This window comes from Aulonocara stuartgranti (assembly GCF_965226115.1).
Source record: "Aulonocara stuartgranti genome assembly, chromosome: 14".
In the NCBI taxonomy this organism is placed as follows: Eukaryota; Metazoa; Chordata; class Actinopteri; order Cichliformes; family Cichlidae; genus Aulonocara; species Aulonocara stuartgranti.
This window is the reverse complement of record NC_138950.1, coordinates 27,385,745-27,397,055: the sequence shown is the minus strand read 5'-3', so window position 1 is coordinate 27,397,055 and position 11,311 is coordinate 27,385,745. Positions and strand designations below refer to the sequence as shown.

The 11,311-nt window shown below is 41.3% G+C and overlaps 3 protein-coding genes across 4 annotated transcripts; 1 reads left to right on the top strand and 2 right to left on the bottom strand.

The window, feature by feature from the left end:
• Positions 1-281: 281 nt before the first annotated feature.
• Positions 282-2,471, bottom strand: mrpl44 (mitochondrial ribosomal protein L44). Its single transcript, XM_082503334.1, has 4 exons — positions 2,206-2,471; positions 1,297-1,765; positions 973-1,151; positions 282-854 (listed from the first exon to the last, which is right to left on the bottom strand). Exons 1-4 carry the CDS (start codon positions 2,379-2,381, stop codon positions 683-685), a joined length of 996 nt encoding a protein of 331 aa, XP_082359460.1. The 5' UTR covers positions 2,382-2,471; the 3' UTR covers positions 282-682.
• A 124-nt stretch (positions 2,472-2,595) lies between these two features.
• dnaaf1 (dynein axonemal assembly factor 1) lies at positions 2,596-4,569 on the top strand (the record flags this gene model as incomplete). Its single annotated transcript, XM_082503333.1, has 2 exons — positions 2,596-3,562; positions 3,652-4,569. The coding sequence occupies 2 exons, from the start codon at positions 2,596-2,598 to the stop codon at positions 4,512-4,514; spliced, it is 1,830 nt and encodes a 609-aa protein (XP_082359459.1). The 3' UTR covers positions 4,515-4,569.
• A 423-nt stretch (positions 4,570-4,992) lies between these two features.
• mffa (mitochondrial fission factor a) lies at positions 4,993-10,840 on the bottom strand. Of its 2 annotated transcripts, XM_082503335.1 has the most exons (8): positions 10,614-10,840; positions 9,768-9,985; positions 8,713-8,882; positions 8,495-8,586; positions 7,490-7,651; positions 5,938-5,994; positions 5,648-5,732; positions 4,993-5,560 (listed from the first exon to the last, which is right to left on the bottom strand). In XM_082503335.1, exons 2-8 carry the CDS (start codon positions 9,979-9,981, stop codon positions 5,429-5,431), a joined length of 912 nt encoding a protein of 303 aa, XP_082359461.1. In that variant the 5' UTR covers positions 9,982-9,985; positions 10,614-10,840; the 3' UTR covers positions 4,993-5,428. The 2 variants fall into 2 exon arrangements, with proteins under 2 accessions (XP_082359461.1, XP_082359462.1); XM_082503336.1 differs by lacking the exon at positions 7,490-7,651 and having other exon boundaries at positions 10,614-10,839.
• Between the last annotated feature and the right edge of the window lie 471 nt (positions 10,841-11,311).

Sequence of the window (11,311 nt, the reverse complement as noted above, 5' to 3'; positions counted from 1 at the left end):
TTGGTTACTACAAGATTGTAACTAGACCCAACGTTAATCAAGTCATTAAAAATGCACTGCGTCACTATATGAAAAAAAAATTAATGAAATACGTCAAGTATTAAAAGATACGTAAAATTCCTTAAACGCAATGCTTGATTATTTGTTTCAGGAAAATGTACGATAGAAAATTAATATTAGATATTTAAAGATATTTTAAGAAGAATTTGTCACAGGAACATATGCAAATACCCTGATGAAATGTGTGGAGAAATATAAGTGAAAAAGAGTCAGAATGGATGTGTATTTTACACACTTTATTACAACTGAATAACATATTATTACATAATACAAAGTAAACCAAATGGTATTTGTATTATTTACAAGAGTATTTTGTGCAATGGACTTCAGAACCTGTTGTAATCTAGGGTGAGCTGACCAGTCTAGTTCACTACTGAAGATGTCATCAGTTACTGGAACAATATTCTGTCTGAGCCAGATCTTACAACATTTTTCTTAGAACATCAAGACTTATAGTGCTCTGCTTTGACTGAAGGACCTGACTTTTAAATACCCAACAAGAACCAGTTATGTCAAGTTCAGCACACTCTGCAATCAGTGGGAAGCCTTAAGTCTTCAAATGAGATTCCTGTCCGTCCTTGCCCCCTTTAAATGTTTTTTGCTGCAGCTTTAGAGATGTTAATTAATTGCTGGCTGACTGAATAAAAGGCTGCTGTTGTTGTTGTTGTGGAGAAAAGTCAAAGGGTCTGCGGTTCTCAGTGTAGCCATAAAGTTTCCGGAGGGCCACGCGAGCTGCTTCTTCCTCGGCTGCTGCAAGCGTCTCTCCTGGACCCTGAGCCAGTAGCTTCTTGTCACTGAATTAACAAAGAGGTGAGCAGACAAAAATGTAAATTCTTCATAGCATTAATTTTAACCCATCGCATCCGTTTTAAATTTAGAACAGTAACAACGCACGAACAACAGAACACATACCTGTATAAGCCAACAAAATACAGTGGCAACACTGTGCTGGCTCCAGCAGACCGGATGAGCCGAGGCTCCGGCAGAGGAATTTTCCTCTTTGTAAGCTCTTCCACCAGTAGTCCCATGGGGTTGACCACAGTCCACATATCAAAGAGGTCCTTTCCTATCAGCTGAGTCACCAGAAAATCCTAGGAAGAAGGTGGAGGTAGGATTACAAGAACAAAATGTCCCACCACTGTACACACAGCAGAGGCAACTGAGCAATGTGGACAAATTATGCTTCCTCTAAGCGAATTATTATGTGCCAATGATTTTGTGCCATAAGCGACCTACCCTGAGAAATAATCCAGTTCGCTCAGCTCCACTGCTTTCCTGCAGAGCTCCGATCACTGCCATGAAAGTAGAACAGAGCACATCATCTGGAACAGGGAATTCTGCACTCATTGTTAGGTCTTCAATGCCCAGATTTCTGGCTACGTAAGTGATGACTGCTGGACTGGTGAGGTGCCCTACAATACTCTCCACCCCGATGGCCGGGAGGCTCGGGAAGCTTGCCCTGCACCAGTCGAGCAGGAAGCTTTCAGCGAACGCAGACCCCTTTTTACTCAGCTGCATATTATCTTTTAGAACAAGAGCGGCAGTCTCAGATTCCACACCCAACCCCTTTCTCTTCTCTTGCTCCATCTGCAGGTAACAGGGATTGATGAAGGCTGTTTTCAGGAGCTCAAGAGAGAAATTTTCATGCAGGCGATGGGTGAAAGCTTGAATCTCTGCATGGTAATCCCAGTGAGGCTGCTGGGATCTGAAGAAGAAGAAAAAAGTAAATACCAAACAGAAATAGGAGTGTACAGTGGCTAAAATCATGTCTAAAATCACTAAAAGCGTGTACAGAAAGTCTTAGAAGGCCATGGACAAAGCATACGGTCATTAAAATATGACATTTTTATATATTAAATCAATGATAAAATTAGAAGATTAACCGAGATCACGGGGAGGATCTTGGTTTTCTACCCTTGGGCAAAGAAGCTTCGACAGCTAGCTACGCTTCTGGTGTTATTTGGAAAAGCCATGAAACCAGTAACGCCACACGCAGCGCTAAAACATCTGCATTAAACAGTTGCAAAATTGCACTAAAATGCCGTCCATATGCACGCTTCTCAACGGACTATGAAAAAATAAACACATTGAAATATCAAATACACGAATGGCCTTGAGACGCTCTCTAGTGATTTTTGGCGTTACCGTGGCGTCGGAGGTGGAGGTCCTTCCAGCTTCAACTTCTTCGCCATGAGGTACGTGTAAGCTTTCATCCATCGCTTTTTCTCTCTAACCTGTGACAGTGAAATATCCCTGCAGACGCGCTGGCAATGAATTCCTAATGTCAAAGCACCACGATTTAGTAAGTACCCTGACGCCATGTTGGGTCCCTAAACAGCAAGGTGCAACCACTAAAAGTGTCCGACACGGAGCAACAAAGCATATCCGGTAGGCTGGAGCGTAAAGACGGAGCGTTACCATGGAAACAAGCGTAAACGGTAACTAATATTAACGACCGGGGCAGGCTGCTGATTGCTATTTATTCGACTGTACAATTCAGAAACGCCTATAAAACCAATCGTTAAGAAGTATTGTATGTTTCTGATATCAATTTTAACGATATCCACTTCGGAAAATCAAGAAAGGATGGAAGATCAAGTGTTGGTAGCAACTGAAGTCGAAGGTGGGGATGCCCGAGAAAGTTCTGACAGCAGTGGAGCTCAAGAAGACCTTGGGAAAAAAGAGCTGCAAAGTTCACCTCAGGAGAAAAATAAAAAACACTCAGGACCACGGATGACCAAGAAATTCCTGAGAGACCACTGTAAGCAGAACAAACTGTACATAACACCATGCCACAATGATGCGCTGTATCTGCATTTCAAAGGTTTCTCCACCATTGAGAACTTAGAGGAGTACACAGGTCTGAAATGTCTCTGGCTGGAAAGCAATGGGCTCCAACGCATTGAGAATCTGGATGCTCAGACTGATCTGCGCTGCTTGTTCCTTCAGCAAAATCTCATATACAAGCTGGAAAACCTAGAGCCTCTGAAGAAACTCTGCATCCTGAACGTCTCCAACAACTACATACACATCATAGAGAACATCTCCTGCCTTCCTGACCTGAGTACTCTGCAGATTGCCCATAACAAGCTGGAAACTGTTGGTGACATAGAGCATTTGAGTCAGTGTCTGAACATTAGTGTATTAGACCTCTCTCACAACCTGTTACACGACCCTGACATCCTGCCTGTGCTTGAGGCCATGCCAGAACTGCGTGTACTGAATCTAATGGGAAATGAGGTCGTGAAAAAAATCCCAAACTACAGAAAAAATATGATTGTACGCCTCAAGCAGCTCACGTTTCTTGACGATCGCCCTGTGTTTCCTAAAGACAGGGCATGTGCTGAGTCGTGGGCAGTGGGAGGGCTGGAAGGGGAACGCCAGGAGAGGGAGCAGTGGGATACACGAGAGAGGAAGAAAATTCAGGAAAGCTTGGATGGAATGGCAATGATTCGGAAGAAGGCCCAGGAAAGACGCAGACTCAGAGAGTTACAGGATAAAGGTAATCAGCTTTCAGCTTTTACTACCCTCGTCTGTATACTGAGAGTAAATGTGGATGAATGTTTACACAGTATAATTGTTTCATTTCAGGGAAAACCGATGCTTCCTCTACTCCAGAAACTACTACTGAGGAAAACGGTACCCAGATTTTAACTTCTTCACAAGGTGACAAGATACAAGCTTTTGTGCAGGACAGCCTGGATGCCCATGAAGAGTTCTTAGAGAAACAGTCAAAACAGGGACTTCTTGAAAATCAACCAGCAAGTAAACATCTTGAGACCAAGGAGGCAGGTCAACTCCTGATGAGAGAGCAGTTAGATGAAGATACCCAGGACCATTCTCCGATAACGCACACCGTAAGAGAAGAGAAAGGAAGGGAAAAGATCCCAGCAGATGAGCAAGGCAGTACTGTAGGGCACATGTTAGAGACAGAAAATAAACAAGAAAAACAGTCCAAGAGAAATGAAGCAGAGAGAGAGCAGAGTAAAAACAAACAGCCTCCCCTTCCTGAAGCCGATGACGATGTACCGGTACATAGTCCTGGACCACGGATTACAGAGCTACAAGATGCAGAGCTGCTGGAAACCATTCACCTTCCTCCAGCAAGTCGCTCATTGCGTATTGATGAGTTGCCTGATTTGGAAGATGTGGACACAGAAGACTTTAATGCAGCGTTCTCTTGTAGGCAGGCCTTTAAACCAAAAATAGAAGTCATATCAGGTGACAGCAACGGGGAAGCACCAGCTGGGATTCAGAGTGACAGCATCTCCACATCCGCTCCAGCTAAGAGCTTTTTGTTCCTAACAAGTGGCTGCGACAAATCACCGGCTGTCTCTGGCAATTCTACATCGCTGGTGTATCCAGAGGATGAGGGTGCGCCTTCCGACCCGTCAAACTCAAAAATAAACCGAACCTCCTCTCCACCACGCTGCCTGATCGAGGAGCTTGAGTAATACCTTGATGTCATTAAATTTGAAATATGAATTAAAATAGTAAACTGCAATTCAATCTGTAGCATATTTGTGATAGCTGTTTTGTCTGTGTGCTTGTCAGCTGTTATACTGTGAAAAGAATAAATTCAGGACTGATTTGGTCAGTATTCTCGGGGGGAATTATACGTTTACTCTTCACATTACAGCAACATTTTATATAATTTTATTTCATTCAGGGTTTTTCCCAGACAACTGTGGTCCTTTGTGGTTTAATACAGTGCAATGGGTAAGACAATGCTAGCTGTTTTGTAACAGATATGTATAATTTTTGGTTACTTCTGACCATTTCAAAAGCAAATGTATCTATTTTGTTTGAGAGAATCCACCCAAATAAATACACTTGTAAATTTTAGGCTTTTTTCCTCGGGAGACATTTAACTCCTCTACAGGAAAAACTATGTTAACGTCTCAATAAAAATACAAGACCACACATGACTGGTACGGTTTTACTAAACTTTATTAAATTTACCAGCCAAGTCACATATTACTCTTAGTATTCAGCATTACCACCATGGAGCTGTATGTCCCCACACTACAGCTCCTTATTTTATTTTTTTTTTGGGTGAACTATATACTGTGCCTCTGGATGAGGTCCGATTGACATGAACAAATATTTACAACAACTTAGCAATGGGCAGCAGAATTTGAGAATAAAAACAAAACACAAGAAAATGGAATAGAAGGAACAAAATAAGAGTACAAAAATAAAACTGTACATGTTTAAATAAACAAAATCAAAATGTTGAGCCTATGTGCAACAGGCCTTGCACGTGCTAACATCTCCTCACACAGGGGTTAAGTGCAGTGAGCAGCTAACTGATAGGATAAAGGATAATACGTTCTTGTCATGTGGATGGCGGAAACACAGGCCGGCTTTAACGTCGCAACCACACCCAAGTGTTGATGAGCCAGAAAGCGACGGTGACGGAGTACAGGATCATCTCTCGCTTTGTTCGCTCTTTGTTCTCTTCCTCCAAATGTTGGAGTCTCCGGTTCAACTTGATGAGCTGTTGCAGAATCAAAAAAAAATTGTTTTATCAGTCTGGCCTCTTGCACCACACAAGACAGAATTCATTTATTTATCATGAGCTAACCTGCCGTCGAAGTGTTGTTGCATCGACCACAGTCATGTCATCAGCTGTCCCATCCAGAGAGGGTTCATATGTTGACAGTGCAAGCCTTAAAAAAAAAAATGGCTAGTTTGAGAATCACAAAATAACCAAGTCACAGCAGCACACGGCACATTCAAATACGCAGAACAATTTAACAATGGCAATGTAATTTTTATAGATATCTGTGTCCATATATCTGTGTCCTACCACTCAAGGTAGGAAAGGATGAGGACAAGGAGAGAGGAACAAAACGAAGTGCCAGATGAAGTTACCTGGAATCATGCAGGGGGTGGGAGCTGGAAGCCGACCCCCCTCGCAGTGATGATTTGCTAAGGGGTGGGGAAAGACAGAGTTGGGAAAAGGCGAAAGAGATATAGAGAAACCAACAATGTTGCATCCATGCACACAACTTGGATGTCTTTAATGCACCTAGACTTTCTCTAATTTTCTATTCTTTCTAGTCCTTTTAAAAAGTCTTATTTCCCTAAAGTTGTTTTCAGTGTCTTAAAACAAGTCACAACTATATCACTTTAGTCTTCAAAGGGGACAAAGAATGTGGGTAAGTGTTCTAAAAATACCTTTTTAAGCATACAGAAAATATGAATTTGTGAGCAATATTTAGAAGATCCATTTTCACCTTATTCTTTCCTTAAAAAGCTAAACAATTAAAAGGTCAAACACTTGCAAAACTCCTTGGAAAGTTCAGTAATGAATCCACATGCTCTGCACAGCGTTTAACCCTGGAGTAACTGAAGTGTTGAACCTGAAGGTGAAATAAGTTGTCAGCACTACTTCACTTTCTCTTTAATACACCATCTCTGAAGTTTCAAAGGAAGATAAAACAAATTCCTCAGTGTGAATTATTCCCTTTCTTACAAAGCAAACATTTATGGTGTTTGAGAAGTCAAAGTTAGGGTTGGGCGATTGGACGAATATATCGACTATCGACGATAGACAGCCCATTGGCGATCGTTTTTACAAGGGCAATTTATGTATCTATTCGCCCATGAGTAAGTTTGCTAATAATGATGGAGCTAATAGAAGCAGTCAACAAAAGAATAAATAAATAATAGCGCGGTTTTAACAGCACCCTCTTTCATCTGTGAGCAAATGCACCCTCCTCAGAGTGTGCCCAAATGCTTGTTGATGGAGCTGCAGAAGCTGGTGATAGCCTAGCATACTCAGCCGGATGGTGGACACGTACATGCTCATGCAAGTTAGTCGTGTTTGAGTACTTTGCTTGCTCGGACAGCCCTAATTTTTTTGGAAATTAGTTCGTCCATGTTTGGACTTCTATGATGTAAACGCGGAAATCAGTCCGTGCATGATCATATTGCTCCACCCATCAAAAAGTCTGCGCGTGCGCGAACATATCGCCCATCATTGATTAGTGGACTGACGATGTAAAAGTTTTTACATATCGCCAAACCCTAGTCAAAGTGCAACTCAAACAACTTGATTCAACCACTGGTGGAAGTGGCAGTTCAGAGCTTCAGTTTTTTATTCTTCAACAAGCAAGGAACTTAGAAACCTTTTCTACATTTTCTGGGATTAATACATGTGTTATTAATACTGTTAAAGGTTAAAACTGGTCACAAGATTCTTGAGACTACACAACCTGTACCACATGACCCTCTCCCAATCCAAAACAAATGGTGCTTATGGGCAGAAATGAAAGTACATTTAATGCCATCTATCATGAAAATAGCTGTTGCAATTTTTACGGCCTTTTTAAACCAATACCCATTCGGGCAATTTTTTTTCCAAAACCTTTAAGCAAAAAAAAAAAAAAAAAAAAAAAAGACCAGATGATGGGGAGGTCACCTGCGAGGGTTCTCATCCAAGACCTCCAGGACGTGCTGGTAGGCCCGACGTGTAGTGGACTGGATGAAAGATAAGACACCACTAGCGCTGTAGAGGTTGTGTTCTTCAGCCTCGGTGAGAGGGGGGCATGGGTGAGCAATGGCTGGGGGGGAAGGGGTTGCACTGCTCAGTGCCCACCATTAAGAGCAGCAAATTCAGTAGGGAAGGGAAGAAGAGAGAGTACAAGAGAAGGAGGAAGGAAAGGGATAGAAATAAGGAAAGGAAACTGTCCTCCACTGACTGTGCAAAACTAATATCAGAGTGAAAGTGAATAGGCAAAAAGCAGCAGCCAAAGACTGAACCTGCCAACCACACTATGTTCTAACACATCTGGCAAGAAACAGGAATGCAAAAGGAGCTGATTTTATGTTTGATTAAGTGACTATTTTCTAGTTCACCATTCAGGCCAGACAAGGAACCTTGTTAACAGTACCAGTGTGCTGTGTTGCAGAAAGTGATCAGGGCATGAAAAGGTGTTTTTTTTTTTTGTCCGAGAACTGTGTAATATTTTTCTCAAATATTAAGCCTAAAAATTTCTGTCAAAATAATAAAGTTGCCAAGCACTTGTAGTTTACACCAGGCCTTCAAACAAATACATGAAGCTACTAAAGCTTCAAATTTGAATCGCTTTGCATTAAAAGCAGTCTGCTTCACTAGTTCCTGTCAGTGCTTCCCCAGCTATTCCTGTCCTTCTGCGTAGAGGGGATAACAGTGTTCAAATTTGTAATTTATTTAAACTAATCAATTAATCTTTAAAGATTTCACAATTTGGAAATAATCTACCAATAAAAACATGTTGTTAATGTATTAAAAAGTAACAAAAAGTTTCTGCATCAACACTGACAGCAGCAAAAGCTCCTGACACAGTGGCTTACAATACAAGAATGAAACCAAAAGAAAGATGCTGCGTGCTTTACATGCACAAAGACGTAATAGCTGGTACCCAGTTAATGGACCCATACTCACGCTGAATCGTTGCGCATCAGCTGAGTGTTCTGACGGACAGCCGCATTCTCACTGGCTGAACGCTCCCTCCGTAAACGTCCCTGGGGTCGCAACTACAAGGAATAGCATTGACAACTGATTTTCTGGTTATGAGTTACACTAAGGACATTATCTTAAACAATGGGTGAATTGTACATAGTGTTCTCTGTAATAAAAAAAATTACTGATTTATCACTTACCACTTCCTCACTGTCTGGAGCCACCCGCTGATCGTCTTCCATGAAGTCCAGGGGTCGCTCATTGAGGGTGAGGACTCTGGGTGGAGTTTTAAGTGATAGCATTTCCAGTGGTGTTGACTGGATGAGGTCCAAGTCTCTGGGTCTGGAGAACTGGGAGTCATCACTGCCTCCTGACAAATGAAATGTACTGTGAGACTAACCTATCACTTCTAACACTTTAACAGTATGCTGTGCTTTTAATACAAAATTGAATGAATTAAAATCAATTAGTTCACACCTATAGTGGGAAAAAAGCAAATATCCCCTCTGCCATGCTACCTGTATGCATGTCAGCCCCTTCACATAAAAAGCAGTAAGTAACAGCTAAGTTGAGCTTAAAATCTGTGTTGCAGTGGCTTTTGCGCTCATTTTTTCTTTCTTTTGCTTTTGAATGTCAAGCTTTGTTTTCCTTGTGTGAATGCACATCACTGTGCTCTGGTCATAGTTCAACAATGCTGAACTTTGACCACAGCACACCAGTGCTTCCTGAATGGTGTGCATGAACTGTGCTTTACTCAATGCAGGGGGCAAACTGCTCATGTGTAGTGCAACTCAGTGGAAATAATGTGAGCAGTGGTACTGATGTCACATTACGTAAAACGTTCATGTTCATGTGGTTCTCTGTGGTGAAGAGAAACACAGAGACACGTGCTGTAGTAGTTCCTCTGTCCCACTTTACACCCCTTTTCATTCTCTTTCTTTATTAAATGTTCATAACTCCTCATGTATGGCTGTGTCAACGGAGACCATTTCTAGAGCTGGGTATGTCTTAAGATATCAAAGATATTGCGGCTAGTGTGATCACATCGCAAGATGGTTTGTAATTGTTACGTTAAAAGTGAAATAGTTGATGGGATCTTGGCAGTGAAACGGCATCTAGGAGCAAAGTCCTGTGGCACTGATAGAAGGAGTTCTATAATCTGCAAAAGACTGTGAGGAACTACCATAATGGTGAGTCACCAGTGATGTGCAGACATAGTGTGACATAAAGGACAGAAAACATACAGTATACTAACCAGCAACCACAATTCTCTCTGGGACTTGCATTATAACACTGTGAGGGACCTCCTGCGATCCCAAATTAGGGTCCTCGTGGGCTGTTGGAGCCACTTTGAGCATCTCTGGGATGCGCATCCTTTGGCTTATTCCCTCGGTGTACTCCAGCTCATAGTGGATACGGTTAATTTCAGCTATATCAGCCGTTGGAGAGGGGAATGTTGCTCCGTTCATTTGGCTGTTCATCAACACAGAATTAATTGTTAGTTAAACAGAAAAAAATCCCTAAAGGAAGAGAACATGCTGATACAATAAGCCTTTGAGCTAAAATAGTTCTACTTCAGCCACACACTGAATAGCTATTGTTATGCAGTGTGTGGCTTCAGCTATTAAACCTAGCCCTAGCACACAAAACCAGAATATCTCCTCTAGCGACACAGTGATACTTGGTGGTGCTAACAGAGTAGTGGAGAGGGGATTAAAGATGGAACAGGCTTGTGATGTTATCATAAGTTATCACATGATGTATTCAGATTTTTTCAGAGTCACGCAAAAGTCGAACATTGACCCCAAAGCAAACAACATTGATTTTAACATTAAAGAACTGCTGGTCTTATTACAGAGTGTTTATTTTAAAGCCCTTAATGCTCACAAGATGACAAGAAATGATTAACTTCAGGTTGCTGTACTAGCATAAGAAATATCTAATACATTACCCATGTAACAACATTCAGAAACTATTATCCACAAACATTTGCGGAAATACTTTGCATTCCAGAAAACAGGTTAGCTTCCGAAAATGAAATTGACAGAAAACACTTTAGCTTAGCGCCATTTCAAGCTAGCACGTTAGCCATATTTCTTACCGTTTAGTCTGTTGCCACGGGCCGCTGTTTCGTCGAAGAACTTATTCAGAAATTTTTTGACGGAACAAACCTGAAGTCGGAAATGTAAAGCTCAGTTTCAAGTATTTTAGGTATTACAGGTGAATTAGCTGTTAAGCATCTCTATGTTGTGAGAGAGGACCTTCCCCTCTTCCTGCTTCTTCCTCTGTCTTGTGTCTGCACGCTAAACAGGAAGTGGCGTAATTCTGGGGAAGTTATGTCATTAGTACCAAGCGCTGAAATTAAAAGCAGAGAAAAAACTGGACATGTGTGCAAACAGTACAGCCTAAAATAATATAATTTGTCCAACTTGTTGGTTTATTGTAGCTTACCATTAAATAGCCTGTATTTAAATATTCTACATGCTTTCAGAAATGACTTTAAGTCACCATAGTAGGTGTTTTATCTATTTTTTTTTTTATTGTGGCTTATTTAATTTGGCAAAGAATTCATCCATCCATCCATCCATCCATCCATCCATTCGCTTCCGCTTATCCTTTTCAGGGTCTCGGGGGGCGCTGGAGCCATCTCAGCTGTCATGACTTTACGAAACGCAATAACATAATTTATCTGCACTGAATGTTTATTGATCTGCTTTATTGTATTCAGTAAAGCTTAATATATATAAAACTGTTGAAAGTAGTTTATTTTTATTTTATATGCACATCGAACCATTTAAA